The 17419-nt window shown below is 42.4% G+C and overlaps 1 protein-coding gene across 1 annotated transcript in view; it reads right to left on the bottom strand.

Annotated features, from left to right (window-relative positions):
* The window catches only part of LOC134658214 (prolow-density lipoprotein receptor-related protein 1-like), a 197808-nt gene that overhangs the window by 112765 nt on the left and 67624 nt on the right, over positions 1 to 17419 (bottom strand). The window contains 8 exon segments of the mRNA XM_063513823.1: positions 10801 to 10967; positions 11639 to 11795; positions 11924 to 12002; positions 12844 to 12981; positions 14517 to 14688; positions 15163 to 15250; positions 15696 to 15811; positions 16907 to 17107. Of these exon segments, the coding sequence (XP_063369893.1) occupies positions 10801 to 10967; positions 11639 to 11795; positions 11924 to 12002; positions 12844 to 12981; positions 14517 to 14688; positions 15163 to 15250; positions 15696 to 15811; positions 16907 to 17107 (1118 nt within the window).

The raw sequence follows: 17419 nt of genomic DNA, 5'->3' as shown, positions 1-17419 counted from the left end.
AGAGGATAGCCGTGGTCGTATGCCACTATTCTTTAAACTTTAAAGCTTATGTTAGCTTAGTTATTTACTGCATTGTGTTGTTAAATGGGTAAGTGGCAAGTTTGATGCCACGAATATTCGGCAACTATTCGGCATTCGGCCTATTCGGCCACTTTGCCGAATATTCGGTATTCGACCGAATGTTGCCTACTATTCGCCCGAATACCGAATATCTGTTGCACATACTTAAAAAGAAAAATTGCACAATAAAAATAACCAAAAACTATGTAGGTAAGGTATATTTAGAATGTGTTCTTGGAAAGTTGTTAAATACGAAGACCCTTTTTTGAGCAATTGTTGATTAAAAAATATTTGTGTCATGCCGAATATTCGGTATTCGGCCAAAACCACTATTCGGGGCATCTCTAGTATTAATATTAATATGTCTTTCCTATCACGAAACAATGATGTTCCGGACCTGTGGGAGGCGTTTGCCGAGCCGAAGACAATATATTGCCTTTTGACATTTTAATGCCTGTAGGGGCTACACCGAGTGGATGCTGCCCTTGCCCGTCATGGGACGCACGTGGAAGCAGCACCCGCCAAGGTGTATAAAGACTGAGATGCCACGAATATTAGGCAACTATTCGGTATTCGGCCTATTCGGCCTTTTTGCCGAATATTCGGTATTCGGCCAAATGTTGTCTACTATTCGACCGAATACCGAATATCTCTTGCCTCTAACTAAAAAGAAAAATTACACAAAAAATATACCAAATTTAGGTATAAGTATTTAATATTTAAAAAGTATTATTGGAAAGTTGTTAAATAGGAAGACCCTTTATTTAAGTATTTGTTGATTATGAAATATTTTATTTTTATCATGGGTCTGATTTCATTGACTCTAACCCTACATTCATTAGTCCTGTTTTACAAAAAATATATCTTAGAACGAAACGTTGTGCTTTGTTGGCGAACAGTTTTCATAATATTGTGACTCACAATGTTCGCATCTCATGCCGAATATTCGGTCGCCGAATATTCGGTATTCGGCCGAGAGAGTGGCCGAATATTCGGTATTCGGCCAAAACCATTATTCGGGGCATCTCTAATAAAGACTATTGAGAGTTGATGGAATCTAAAATGGACTAGGTTAGGCTATTGGGTCAAAGCCATGGACTTACTGGGCCTACTGGGCTACCGCTATGCTATGGCATTGTAAACCAGACGCCTGCCTAATAAAATGGTATAGGTAATACAATTTTATTTCGGGCAGATTGTGACTTGCCCCCACGTACAAGGTGAGCCCCCACATTAAGCTACATCTAAGTTGACTCAAGCGCAACACCGGTGCGAGGACTGAGGGTAGAGAACTAGAGAGGTGTCACTGGACTTTAAACATACCTGTAGCCAACTTGCCACTTATGTTTTCACATCTACCCTCACCCTCGAGAACGTAGATTTCACGACTCCACTCTGGACAGCCGGCTAAGGCAAGCCGGAGGCAGACAATCCTATTCTGTTATGTTGTGCTATTATAATTTAACCCTTTTTTTAAATACTGTAAAGATTGGGGGTGTCATTCTGAATCCCTAACAACGTTTGTCCTAAAGTCACTTGCCCTAACTGGTTTGTCCTAATGGGCACATGCCATAACGATCAATTGTCATAACGATTATTTTCTATAATGTAAGGTTCTGAAAAATGCTTAGGTTTTAGAACTTGCTGCCACAAAAGTGGGTTAGGTTAGGGTTCAACTGCGACCCTCGCAAAAAAGAAAATATGCATAATAACATTAAGATAAGTAATCAATATTAGGATAACCAAAATTAGGGTTTATAGTGTTAGGACAACTGATCATTATGACAAACAATATTAGGGAATGCATCGATAGGAGAAAAGACTTTAGGGATTTAGATATAGATCCAAGATTGGATTCCAGCGATAAAAAGTTTCTACTATAACTATTGCATACTGTTTAACAGTTGGAAAAGGTGAAAAAATATTTTATATTAACAAAAAATAATTTTCTCCAAATTAAATGTTATCTGGGGGCACGGCAGTGCCCCCGCCAAGTCGAGCAAAACAAAGAGGCACGGCCGTACCATCCTTCTCGAAGCGATTCAGGATTTCAGGCCATTTTCGACGTCCTGTAATTTTGTGCTGGCTGAATGGCTGAAGCTAGAACCCTGAATTTTCAGTAATCTATAGGGCTTAACATGCTTAAGATATATTCTCAAAAACATTCAATTTGAATTTGTAGTTTAAGAATTATTGTATGTGTCCCTTAATTTCGACACTGATTCACTCACTCACGATCATCATAATTCTAAGGTACTTCTAGCATACCCACAAGCTTCACATTTTAAACATAAGTAGTTTTCAGCTTATCAAGCCATAGAAAACCTAAAAATATTGCCATATCAGTCACGTTTTAAAGATCTAAGAGCTGCATAAGTAAGTTTGTAATCCCATATAAATATATGCTATTACAAAATTACTGTTGCAGTTCCTACAAATAGTAGGTAAAGTAAAGGTACACTACGATGTACGATGTGAGTATGAATGAAGATGTGTTTAGTTATGATCAGGCATCGGAGTTTTTGTCGCATGGTAAGACTAATAGCAAGCTATGGAGTCGACATTTGCCATAAATGTAAACTCTTATTCATACTCATACTCATGATTAATTTTATTTAATATGAGAACAGATTACTAAATAGTTACTATGTATATGAGTTTAATTTATTAAACCTCATTTGTTGCAATAGAGCCGAAAGTGAATGGCTGTCACCTAAGAAAATAACCTTCCGCAATTAATTAATTATGGAATATTCCACAACGTATTTACCACTTACAGATATAAATAACTACTACGTTTGCAATCACCAGTGATTGACACATGACAAATACTAATAAATTTTATCAGCGGTCAGTACCTACATGACATTAGGTCTTTCGCAGCGATGTAGTTTGTATAGTTGTATGTTAAAATAGTTGAAGTTATAAATTCATAATGTAATAGAAAAATATTTTTTTATATAATTCGACTAAGATAATATACACGACCGATCGCTCTAAAGGCAGTTTAAGATAAATTAAATAAATGAATATGAGTATGAATAAGAGTTTACATTTATGGCAAATGTCGACTCCATAGCTTGCTATTAGTCTTACCATGCGACAAAAACTCCGATGCCTGGTTATGATATGTGTATACATAGTATGGGTATGAGTACCCGAAAAGAAGGACTGCCTACAAAAAGAGATGAGATCTCATCAAAAACATTACATGTAAAAAGGTGCAAGTCTCGCAACGCTTCTATACTACAAAAAAGTTTAAGATGTAAAATGTGAAACCAAGTCGGTTATTTTAATCAGTGCCAGGGGGTGTTAAAACCGTATCAATAAGATATCTTTAATTTGTAATACATAGAATGACTTGGCAATCGCACATAATGCTTTACTCGTACCGTATACTCACCGTACCGTATACACTAAATATGTGTAATGCTCAAACTGCAATTAGCGCTAGCGTTATGTTCAATTAGAATTATTTTTAATAGGCGACGATGATCCTTATGTCATTATGCAGCCGTGCGATGGCCAAGTCATTATACGTATTACAAATTAAAGATATCTTATTGATACGGTTTTAACACCCCCTGGCACTGATTAAAATAACCGACTTGGTTTCACATTACATCTTAAACTTTTTTGTAGTAGAAGCGTTGCGAGACTTGCACCTTTTTACATGTAATGTTTTTGATGATTTGTTTGTTTGTAGGTAATTGTATTGTATTCGTTCACAAAATAATATATCATCAAAATGGAGGCCTGAAAGTTAAATTGATTACCTCAATATTGACTTAGTCCATAGTTTCCCAAAGTGGTCAATACCGCCCCCCAGTGGACGCTGAAGAGTTTCAGGGGGGCGGTAAGGGCCGCGGAAGCGATTGGGGGGCGTTCATGCTGCCCAGGGGGGCGCTTCCGCAAGTGAAAAAAAAAACTAAAATAATATTTAATACAAATAGATTTATACCTGAGTAGGTATACGGTTTATTTGTGTTCCTACCTAAAACAGCATTTTGAGGAATTAATTCTCAACAAGCTGGAAATCGTTTTAATACCTTCATTTGGTCCTAAAATAAATGCGTGTAATCAGAGTTTGCTCAATTCCAGGAGGTGTGCATAAATTTTGTGAACCTTGGAAGTTCAATTTTTCCTTGGATTTCCAAACCGCTCGATGTAGAAGGAATCATCAATTGGGATCAGATACTGGCGAAAAATTATTTCGGATTTTAACACAATTATGCCAAAAAAAACCAACAACGGGTTGCACTCCGGGAGTGCCGACAGAAGTGAAAACTCAATGACTAGTCCAAAATGTCTGCAGCACTATGTATAATTGACCCATCCTGCATCCTCCTTTCTATTGAAAAACTTTAGTTCCGAAATTGCTGGTCAGTGAGCTTGTTTAAAATTCGAAATACAAATTTGTAGCGTTAATTGTTTAAAATTCGAATAGAAATTGTAAAGTTACCTTGCAGACTTCGCATCTAAATATATTTGGTCATGATATTTTGAGTTTTATTCACCAGTACTAGAGTTCATTTTATTAGCGATTTCATCGAGATGTACCTAGCTTTATTGATGTCGGGAACCCAGTGCACAAACCACGGGTCAAGCCTGATGACGTCACCTAATCTCAAGTGCTGCGCCAGCGCCGGCGCGCGGGCGGTGCCACGGGACAGTTCCTATCGACCCTTGACACGTGTAGACGCATTGATCTCCGATTATTAATTGTGATTACCTAATTAGTGATTCTGATTAGAGATTTGGCAATACAAGGATGTTGTATGTTGTTTATTGACTTTCGTGCAATTTATAGTGTGTCTCAGTTGAATCTAGACTGTTTTACTATCTCGAGGAACCCTAGGACTAATTAGTCATTAGGATGTCCACAAATAGACAATAATCTGATGATCCAGGCCACTCTGCGAACTGTGGGATACTCGTATTTCAGCCCGTACAAGATTAGAACCTTTTCCATGTAATGTCATTGAGTTTTTCTTTATTGATTTAAATGCCATCTAAATGTGGCCATTTAAATCTTACGGTCACGTGATCGCCTTACGCTGTCTCGAGTTTATCATTTTTTCCCCACCTCAAAAAGTGCCCAGCGCCGCTAAAGAAGTTTTCACTTCAAAAATTGTGACACACTTTTATTTCTGACTGTACTTATTCTTATTTGCATGTCTATCTAGCGAGTACTTCTTGCTTGAGACCTTTCTAATGAGCCTAACTCGTTGTGTTTGTGTTTTTCCATCGAGGAGTTCCTTTGGCTGCCTACGGACCAGGCATGTTGCGAATGTAGATTTCAATGTAGATTTCGCGGATGCGGATGCGGATATTTAAAGGCTCACATCCGCGGATGCGGATGCGGATGCGGATGTCAAGATTAGGTACTTAGAAAACGTCAAATATTAAATTTTTAGTATTTTTTTATTTAAAAAAAAAACGAAACGTTTAGTATTTGAGCAAGAATATAGGTGCGTTATATTTAATAAACAGTAACTTGGCCGACTTTTCTGGATCTAGACGATTTCGTTATAGGTAATGACGAAATTACCCAGCACTTACGCCGCCGCTAAGACGTTCCTGTACCAACTTGTTCGACATCCGCATCCGCATAAGCTCCGCATCGATTTTATGCGGATGCGGATGCAGATGCGGATGTCGAAAATAATGCGGAAGTTCCGCGGTTGCGGATGCGGATGCGGATGTTCGCAACATCCCTGCTACGGACTGCATCATCAGATCACCACCCTGCTAGCATATTATTGCATTGGCACCGGAATTACAATAGTACTCCAAATTTCAACTGAATCAGATACTGGGAAGTTGTTCAAATTTTAGTTACAAGATCTAAAATTACAAATAAAAATAAAAATTATAAATTAAAAAAAAGACAAAACGCTTCAAGTCGTTCCTGGTGCAAAGGTGCCCATGATGCTCGCAGCATTACCACGCTGGATGGATCACCACGGACTAGGGTTACCAGATCGAAAGGCGCTATTATCGGGAAAAAATTAAAAAAAATCGGAATTTTGAGACTTAAGTCGGGAAAAAGAAAACATTCAAATTAAAGTACCTAATTGTATTAAAAACAACGATATTTTACATTATTGGCACTACGTAAACTGCTCTGCCCATAGACGTTTTTATAACGCTGATGCGCTCGACACGGGTCGCTCGCTCGCTCGGCGACAGTTCGGAATTTGAAATTATTGTTTTATAACGTGCAGCTGTTTTTCGGGACATTAATTTCCACTTTGTCGGGAATCGGGAACACAGGCTAAAAATCGGGAGAATCCCGCCAAATCCCGACAATCTGGCAACCCTACCACTTAGATGCCAGTGAAACAGGGAGCGATAGTGAAGAATGCGGCAAAATAAACATTTATAGTTAGTAGTTATTAATAGACTACTTTTTTATTTGACGCAACAGCAAGCTCATAGCCCCCTATGAGCAAATCTGTTAGGTGCAGGCTTAAGAGGCGTAGTTTATAATTTATTATAGGTAATTTAGTATAAGTCTCACTAACATAAGATTAAGGGAATGTACACTAACACTATGGACATGGTCCGAAATAAAATATATTGAATTGAATTGAATTAAGGGCTAATCCAGGGGGAAGCTGAGCGCAGGCGACTAGGTTGCATCTGCTTTTCAACCTATTCTCACTTTTACCTCAGGTCCTTTGATTATCTTCTTCTTCCGGCCTTGTCCCATTTCTAATTGGGGTCGGCTCTCCTAATCCTCCTTCTCCAGAGATATCGTTTCTGGGTCGTCACTGGATCAAAATTGTTATTGGAGAGATCCTTTTTAATAACTGCATGACATCCATGTATTAGTAAGGAGTCTGCCACGTGGATTTGGTCCCGATATGAGGCCCGATAGGTCTTCTCATGACATGCCGTACCAGCGCAGGCGCGATTCTGTGACTGTCTTGTATTGGCCTGATCTTATAGCTTCCGCAGATGTAGACATTAGGCACTTTATCAAGCATTTCTGCCACATGCACTCTGTTCACCAGCTCAGGTCCTTTGATTAATAAAAATGTGACGTCCCACGGGTAAAGGTACCTTATAGCCGTTGGCGCTTACGCTATTATTAACGCCGCTCCGCCGCCGCGCGCTATTATTATTGCGGCGCTATGCGACGTAAGCGCCAGGTGCCATAAGGTACCTTTTGCCGTGGAACGTCACAAATAATAAATTACGGTAATATCGTAAGAACTAGTGCCTATTCCATACGCTAAATTGGCCGCTATGCCTGCCTACTTAGTTGTTATTAATGTTGAATTTTTAATAGCATATAAGACATCAGCGGGCGGTGTATATTAAAATAATAATAATAATAATTTCAGCCTATAAACGTCCCACTGCTGGGCACAGGCCTCCTCTCATACGCGAGAGGGCTTGGGCTGTAGGCCCCACGCTAGCCCCATGCGGATTGGGGACTTCACATACACCTTTGAATTTCTTCGCAGATGTATGCAGGTTTCTTCACACTAGGGTTGCCCGATGATCGGGATTTGGCGGGATTCTCCCGATTTTTAGCATGTGTTCCCGATTCCCGACAAAGTGGAAATTAATGTCCCGAAAAATAGCTGCACGTTATAAAACAATAATTTCAAGTTCCGAACTGTCGTCGAGCGCGTCAGCGTTATAAAAACGTCTATGGGCAGAGCAGTTTACGTAGTGCCAATAATGTAAAATATCGTTGTTTTTAATACAATTAGGTACTTTAATTTGAATGTTTTCTTTTTCCCGGCTTAAGTCTCAAAATCCCGAAAAATTTATATTTTTTCCCGATAATAGCGCCTTTTGATCTGGCAACCCTAGCTGCACGCCTCTAAAGCCCCCTCGACACTCGCGTTCGTGGCTTCGCATCGCGATTCACGCACATAGTCTAGATGGGGCTTAAAACAACCAAAATGGGAACCACATTCATGCATACGCCGACGACATCCTCCTAAATTGCACCACCACATCCAGGAGCTCCGAAACAAGACCATATCCTTCATAGACATGTATCCATTTGTGTCATTAAAACGCTTTTTTAACGCGCGTTGTAAAAGCGCTCATGAGCATGGGGCCTTAGCCCCCATTCGCACGGCAGCTTTTTCAACGCGCGTTAAAAAAGCGCTTGAATCTGTCCGCACTCTAAATTCGATTTAACAACCAAGGCATAAAGTTTAAAATCCAATAACGCTAGATAAAAAGCGCCACCGCTGTCATGTCAATAAATACACATGTATCCATTTGTGTCATTCAAACGCTTTTTTAACGCGCGTTGAAAAAGCTGCCGTGCGAATAGGGGCTTACTTCTTTTGCTAAGCCACCTCCATACTCTGGAGTCTGGAGGGGGCTATAGCTTGGCCGCACACCCACGGAATTTACATGTGCAAGCGAGACAGCGCTATGCATTTGTAGAGGGACGTCCCGTTCCCACCTGATATTCCGTACGGAAACCGAATGAAAATTCCGTGCTTGTGCGGCCAGGCTATCATATCCTTGAAATCTTTGCCGGAAAACATAATAGCCATAACACACTACCGCACCGCACCAAGGCCACGTTGCGCCGCAACAATATGTGAGAGCGAGAAAGAGATATATGTTTCTCGGTCTCACTTATGGGCGCGCAAAAATCGGTGCGGTGCGGTAGTGTGTTACGACTTGGGCTCAGTGCTGGGACCAATAATGTAAAGGCCCCAGTCATGAATCTAGTATTAAACAAGATTGGGCAAGAGTGGTAGGGATAACTGACAGAACGGGATAGTCTTATGTAACTTTCAGTAGGAGTAGCAGCGAAAGCGCTATTATTGTTTGTCCTTGTCACAGTCTCACATTTTTTTTATTCCCCACCATAATTTAGTTTGGATTATGGTAAGCAACGAATAAATTCGACCAATCATAGCGTCGCATTGCGTATGTTTTGTCCCTCACGGAGGCACGCGTAGACCACTTCTATAGGATGCTACCTGCTATGGCCCCAGTACACAATGGGCCATCGCCGGCCACTCCAAGGGACGCATTTATGCGTTAGAGGGAGCAAGTGATATTGCTATCTCATTCTACCGCATGGCTGCGTCCCTTGGAGTGGCCGGCGATGGCCCATTGTGTACTGGGGCCTTAAAATTTGGACCGCCTCTAAAGCCCCCTCCACACTCCCGTTCGCGTTTTCTCGCCGCGATTCACGCACATTGTCTGGAGGGGGCTTAAAACAACCAAAATGGCAACCACAATCATGCAATACGCCGACGACATCCTCCTAAATTGCACTACCACATCCAGGAGCTCCGTAACAAGACCATAATATCCTTCCACCAACTTCCACCTTAGGCCCCCTACACACTGCGAAATCGACTCCGCACTCGCGTTCGCGGCTTCGCGCCTCGATTCGCGCATGAGTGTGGAGGGGGCTTATGACAAAGAAATATATAGTTGGTCAAACCAAATTGTAAGTACATAAAAGTGATAACACACTATCGCACCGCACCGCAACGCGACGTTGGTGCGTCGCACCCATAAATAAGAGCGAGAGACAGATATCTCTTTCTCGCTCTCACTTATGGGTGCCACGCACCAAGGTCGGGGGCGGTGCGATAGTGTGTTACCACAAAAAAATACTCATCCTATAAACTATACTCATCCTTTTCTTTTGGGTGCTAGTACTAGTGTAAGACAAAGACAGTATGATTCTCTCTATGTTTGAAATGAGACAGTCCTTTGACAAACTATAATTTATATACTTGGCCAACCAGATCTTGACAGTAGAAAAAGGCGGCAAATTTGAAAAATGTAGGCGCGAAGGGATAACGTCCCATAGAAAATTTGAATTTCGCGCCTTTTTTTACTGACAAGATTTGGTTGACAAGCTATAATACATCATAATACCAGTACAGTATTTGCTTTATTTTTTGCGCATGACAACATTATTGAATCGTAAACTTAAAAATCGTCGTCCCATCCCTAGAATATCACTCTATGTGTCAAATATTTATAGTCTGTGGTTTGCAGCGAAAAGTGGACGCCAATTATTGGGCTGTACATTCCTGGGTTGAGCAATCCCAGGTCGAGCATTATCGGTACGGGCCAATAATATGCGACCAATATTCGGCGTTCACTAAATGGATTCGTATTATTGGGTCGTGTATTATTGGGTTGAGCGTTATCAGGGTGTACAAGCTTGGTCCGTGCCAATAATATGAAGCCACTGTTTGGACAGGGCAATAATGTACAACCCAATAATTCGCGTCCATAAAAGTGGACGCCAATTATTGGGCTGTACATTCCTGGGTTGAGCATTAACCGGACTCGGCGCTCACACTCCCAGGCGTAAGCACCTTGAGCGCAAACGTCAAGGTGACGTTTGACAATGACAGGACAGGCCCGAAACAAATTTCAGTTAGCTAACTGTTTCGGACCGGCAGCCAGCACTGTAAGAGTTGTGAGTTTGTGAGCGTGATTCGGAACATAGCCTAGGAAAGCACGAATCAAGGAATTTTAACTAACAATGCTCTGTGAGCTGTAAACCTCGCATACCCTCAGGGCATCTAGACTTCCTCCAAAGTAGACCTTATTACACCGGTATAAAGTTGATGTTACCTCAGCATCGCTCCAGTACAGCAGGCGTTGTGAAGTTAACGCCGCTAGGGCGCGTGGTGCGGCGAGCTGCGCGCCCCATACAGCAGGTATCACTGGCTCCACTCTAAAGTAGACCTTATCCCACCGGTATAAAGTTGACGTTACCTCAGCATCGCTCCAGTACAGCAGGCGTTGTGATGTTAACGCGGCTAAGGCGCGTGGTGCGGCGAGCTGCGCGCCCCATACAGCAGGTATGACGGGTTGGGAAGGCGCGTCCAGGTCTAAGCCGCGAATGGAGCCCGCTCTGCCGACCACCACCACTTTCTCGTGTACTGTGAATGGAAAAAAGTAAATTTATATGATTTTTCAACATGTTTCAAAAGTATGTATGTTCATTCAATCCTATTCAATTGTTGCTTCGCCTTTCGTTCTAATATTTACATTCTACATTTTACGTTAAACATTCCTTACACTTACCCTCACAAGTGACATTGTCGTTAGCCAAACCCATTACGTGCGGGCGGGCACACACGCGCACGTTCGGCCCGTCGATGAGACACAGGTGTGTGCAGTTGCCATTGCTTCATGATTGATCGTAAACTTTGAACTGTATTGCAAGTACATAAGGTTCATGTTAGGGTGTTGAAGCTTACCTTCGCAAGTGACATTATCTTTAGCCAATCGCATGACGTGCGGGCACGCACACACGCGCACGTTCGGCCCGTCGATGAGACACAGGTGTGTGCAGTTGCCATTGCTTCATGATTGATCGTAACTTGAACTTTATTGCAAGTACATAAGGTCCATGTTAGGGTGTTGAAGCTTACCTTCGCAAGTGACATTATCTTTAGCCAATCTCATGACGTGCGGGCACGCACACACGCGCACGTTCGGCCCGTCGATGAGACACAAGTGTGTGCAGTTGCCATTGCTTCATGATTGATCGTAGACTTTGAACTTTATTGCAAGTACATAAGGTTCATGTTAGGGTGTTGAAGCTTACCTTCGCAAGTGACATTATCTTTAGCCAATCGCATGACGTGCGGGCACGCACACACGCGCACGTTCGGTCCGTCGATGAGACACAGGTGTGTGCAGTTGCCGTTGTCGATGGCGCAGGGGTTGAAAAGTAGGGGCGGCTGGCGGCTTGGGTGGATCACCTGAGGATTTGGAAGACTTTTTAGAGACAATAACAAAGACATGTTTTAAGAAAGAAATCACTGTTAGAAAGTCGTCAAATGAAACACATTTTACGAGTTTTTATTTATCTTCCAATTATGAGACCCACCTTAATATCAAAAGGCTGCATCATGGTCCTCTGCACGACTTGCACGTCGCTCCCGTTCCACTTATTGGCGCGCATTACACTATACAAAATAAAATATCTTATAGTTCGTTTTTTTTAGCATTAGAAATAAGGTAAACCAATCTTGATGTCTTTTAATTGAAAAACACATTTTAAAAATAAGTTACGGCAAATATGTAACAATTATGAATCTAATACGATCATTTATATTCTTCTGCTTTCATAAGTAATAGTTTTTGATTTTTAAAAAGCGTTTTTCAATTAAAAGACGTGTCAAGATCGCTTACCTTCTTGCAAGTTCTTTCTAATGCTAAAAAAGACGAAGTATAGCTCAAGGCACAGAATAAATAATAGTACTAGCTACAGAAGATTCACTCTCTAACAAAACGCGTCTATTACGACAGATATGACCGCTAGGTGGCGCAAGCGCGACCAGGCGTCCGTTCCGTAGCGGTGCGCGGCAACTACTATGGCTAGACACCAAAATTGGTGTGGGCCGCATGTACTTGTAGCGACGCGACGAAATCGCGGAGTGAGCCACGCTTGCAAAAGGTAAATCTGACTCTACTGGACAGTATCAGAGCGCTCAGCACGACTTGCGTTGTCACGTGCGACTGCGTAGTTACCTATGTCCATAGACTAGGAATCCTCTAGACGGAGTTTAGAGCAATTATTTCATGAAACCGATGCTGCCAAAAATACTGGGGTGCGGGGGACGAGGTGAGCGAGTCCCGTGCCGTGATTGGTCCGTTCAAAGACACGGACGTCGCACAAAGACACTTTGACTCGAAAATGGAGTAAAACTACCGTATATTTGTGGCAGAGGGGGTAGCGCTACTATGCTCAGTTTGGAGGATGTCTTGTCTGTGCCTATGTCAGGCGCAACTTCAAATATGGGGTACCTGTTGCTCCTCCAATCAGTCCAATAGACGTGCGACTCGAACAGAGTTACAGCGAAGGGATGGGAGAGCATCGCGTGTCCGCGCAGGACGAGCTGGTAGCCAGTTCCGTCGTACAGAGTTGTGTGGATCGAGTCCGATCTGGAAACATAAACGTTTATTCCATGAACAATCACTTTTATACACCGTGTTTTTTTTTATTTCCGTTAATTCCAAGGGTGCATTCCTGAGCTGAAATCAAGTAACTTTCTCAAAGACACCGATATTCTAATTAACTCCATTTCGGAGATAATCAATAATTTATTTTTTTCCTAAAAGGCCTCTACAAGCGTGTACACTTGCCTTAGGGCCTTACATATTGATTAGTGTTTAGAATGAGTTCATACATTTGCTACTAAACGCTATATGCTACATTTAATGACTTTTTAATTATATTTTATTTTTGTAATAAAGGCAAAAAAAAAATTTTTTTTTAATTATCTGTGCCATTTAGTTATCTTAAATGTACTTAACCATACCCCGAAGTTAACGGAATTCAATAAAAACACGGTGTATAGTTAATCAAATTATCCTTAGAGATGTATAGGGTCTCCAAGAGTCAAAACCTTGTATAATATGTGTAATATGTCGAGATCTGTCGCCGCGCCAAGGTGCATGACGTGTGTTTCGTCATTACCAAACTAAAGCCTGACCAGGAATATATGATCCTATACATTTTGTTTGTATTTATATCCTTTATCTTTCTGGTACCTTGTTGTACATTTTGCTGCATTTGTCACCCTCTTTTCACTTTCTCCTCTCATCTACTCAAAGGTTAACTGAAAGAGATCCCTCAAAGGGATAAGTTCGCCTTTGTACTTCTTACTAATTGTATGTTATTTTTAATATGTCTTTTGTACAATAAAGAGTTTACTACTACTACTACTACTACTACTATCACGCGCCATGTTGCGGAATTTCACTGGAACAAAATTTTTTCATACTATATTGAAGTCACCCTATACATGAGAATAACAGCGCCCTCTTGACAATGATCATATATTACTGTTCGGGCTTTAAAATGGAATTGGGCGGGACATGTTGCTAGGCAGAGTGATGGCAGGTGGACTAAAATGTTAAAAGAATGGTTGCCGCTTTCGGATGACAGATTATTCTAGTCCCTATCTCTAACTGTACGCTGTGGCATAGTGAATGTCTCCGTCCCTCTCCAACCGTGTCGTGCACATACTTGGCGTCGATCCAGTACAGCCTGGTGGCCACGTGGTCCAGCGTGATGCCGTTGGGCCACGCGCCGTCCGCTATCTCGTCCACGTGCACGACAGTGGCGCGGCTCGTGCCGGCCATCCTGCACCGCTCTATACGTGGCGCAGATTGTTAACAGTCCCTATCTCTAACTGTACGCTGTGGCATAGTGAATGTCTCCGTCCCTCTCCAACGGTATCGTGCACATACTTGGCGTCGATCCAGTAGAGCCTGGTGGCCACGTGGTCCAGCGTGATGCCGTTGGGCCACGCGCCGTCCGCTATCTCGTCCACGTGCACGACAGTGGCGCGGCTCGTGCCGGCCATCCTGCACCGCTCTATACGTGGCGCAGATTGTTAACAGTCCCTATCTCTAACTGTACGCTGTGGCATAGTGAATGTCTCCGTCCCTCTCCAACCGTGTCGTGCACATACTTGGCGTCGATCCAGTAGAGCCTGATGGCCACGTGGTCCAGCGTGATGCCGTTGGGCCACGCGCCGTCCGCTATCTCATCGACGTGCACGACAGTTGCGCGGCTTGTGCCGGCCATGCTGCACCGCTCTATACGCGGCGCCGATTGCTCCCAGTCACTCCAGAATAGGTAACCTGTGAAAATAAAAAAATCCATAATGGCTACGTACATTTAAAAGTGAAAAAAATTACCGTCTTCGGTGAGACTTGAACTTACTTGCCTTTGCTGGCTATGGATGAGGTCTTGGTGGGTCAGACGGCAGAGCGCTGGAGTATCGATCCAAAGGCCGTGAGTTCAATCAAGACAGTAATCTTTCCCCTTTAAATTTATTCTAAGCTTAATAGCATCGTTCGCAGACGTTTCTGCGTGTTAAAAGTTGTCTTTTGTTAAAGCAGTAAGGACTTTGGCCAACATTTTAGTTTAATTACAAAGTTCATTTTTCAATAATGAATATTATTGGCGTTTTTCATAATCTTGCTACAATGCTCGATTAGCTAATAGTCGTTTGTTTTAATCTGTCATTTTGACATATATGTTTGTAAGAAAGGAATGAAATATGACTTGACTATTGAGGCTTATATGTTTTTATGAACAAGTGTGTAAATTACCATGTTTGGGATCCAGTGCTATGGCGCGTGGGCTTTCCATATCGCCCGACACCAGAGTGCGTCGGTACCGGCCGTCTAGCCGTGCCACCTGGGACAAAAAACAAATGCAAACTTCTAACATGCGTTACATAAAAAAAACTTTAACAGAAAACCAATTCAGTATAGGGTAAATCGCCAGTAACTAGCCACCGGCCAATAACTGGCCACCCTAAACTAAAAATGAATTCTATTCACATGTAAACAGAATTCATTTTAGTGTAAGGTTTCAATAACTGGCCAGCCTTCAATAACTAGCCACCTTATACTAAAATTAATTCTGTTTATAGGTGAATAGAATTAATTTTTAGTTTAGGGCGGCCAGTTACTAACAGGTGGCCAGTTACTGGCTAATTATCCTACATCCTATCATATCCTAAAAAAAAGGTTCCGGCGAATATAAAGAAGTCCCTTATTTTCGAACTCAGTTTAAAAATGATGAAATTACTATATTATAACATTTTGAACCTTAAATATAAAGCGGATAAGAAACAAACCTCAATCTGCCGCAGCGTGCCCTCGACCCAGTAGAGGTTATTCGCCACCCAGTCGACGGCTAACCCCTCTGCCGTCGACACGCCCTGCTCAATCACCACCTTGATATCGCTCAGAGCTGTTGTAAAAAAAAAAAATTATTGACAAAAACAGGTACAGATAGGTATTGAAGGCCCTGACTTCTGAGCTAGGTCACAGAAGGCCATGTCCTCTCCCAGACAATAGAAACTGTAAAGAAAACATATTCTAATATTCACAAAAATCAGGAATAATTTTGAATACCACGGTAACTACTGGGATTACAAGCGTCTATATGTCGTGACCTAGGACTGTGACCGGCCCATTGCTGACCTATAGATGCTTGTGTGTGATGACCCTTTAGAAACCTAAACACTTTTATTTTGAAGAACCTCATAGAGTAGTCCTTCGAAAAAACCTCGGCAGGGAGTTCATTCGAGTTCATTCGATACTTCTTTCTACCTGCTTAGCCCTATATATAGTTAATATAGTAATAGAAAGAGATAATACTAGTACTTACCTACCGCCAGGACGGTGCCAGAGTATATATGGTCATCGACCACATCCGGCCAGTATAAGGTGACCTGGTCTCCCGTCCGCTTCCAGTCAAGAGCCACTGTGTTCTTGAGAGAAGAGACGAGCGCTCGAGAGGTCAAGGTTGCTTTACGTAAGTCTACACACTGTATACTTCGTCTCCAGTCCCGAGCCACTGTGTGAATGAGATGATGCTAGACTGTTGTCTCACCTATCCCCTGGACAGTGCCTGAGTATATATGGTCATCGACCACATCCGTCCAGTATAAGGTGACCTGGTCTCCCGTCCGCTTCCAGTCAAGAGCCACTGTGTTCTTGAGAGAAGAGCTGAGCGCTCGAGAGGTCAAGGTTGCTTTACGTAAGTCTACACACTGTATCCTTCGTCTGCAGTCCTGAGCCACTGTGTGAATGAGATGATGCTAGACTGTTGTCTCACCTATCCCCTGGACGGTGCCAGAGTATATATGGTCATCGACCACATCCGTCCAGTATAAGGTGACCTGGTCTCCCGTCCGCTTCCAGTCAAGAGCCACGGTGTTCTTGAGAGAAGAGCTGAGCGCTCGAGAGGTCAAGGTTGCTTTACGTAAGTCTACACACTGTATCCTTCGTCTGCAGTCCTGAGCCACTGTGTGAATGAGATGATGCTAGACTGTTGTCTCACCTATCCCCTGGACGGTGCCAGAGTATATATGGTCATCGACCACATCCGTCCAGTATAAGGTGACCTGGTCTCCCGTCCGCTTCCAGTCAAGAGCCACGGTGTTCTTGAGAGAGGAGATGAGCGCTCGAGAGGTTAAGGAAGGCAGTTCCACCGCGCGGACTTCGTGCCGGTTGCTGAACACCAGGAGAGGCGTGGCTTTTTCTGAAATAGTTTAATTGTTAATACCAATTATATAATATAAATATATATATATATATAATTCAGCTTATATACGTCCCACTGCTGGGCACAAGCCTCCTCTCATGCGTGAGAGGGTTTGGGCTATAGTCACCACGCTAGCCCAATGCGGATTGGGGACTTCACATACACCTTTGAATTTTTTTGCAGATGTATGCAGGTTTCCTCACGATGTTTTCCTTCACCGAAAAGTGGTAAATATCAAATGACATTCCGTACATAAGTTCCGAAAAACTCATTGGTAAGAGCCAGGATTTGAACCCGCGTCCTCCGGAT

The sequence above is a fragment of the Cydia amplana genome, chromosome 21 (genome assembly GCF_948474715.1).
Source record: "Cydia amplana chromosome 21, ilCydAmpl1.1, whole genome shotgun sequence".
NCBI classification, from domain to species: Eukaryota; Metazoa; Arthropoda; class Insecta; order Lepidoptera; family Tortricidae; genus Cydia; species Cydia amplana.
The sequence above is the reverse complement of the archived record's forward strand: the minus strand, read 5'-3'. Positions and strand labels throughout refer to the sequence as shown.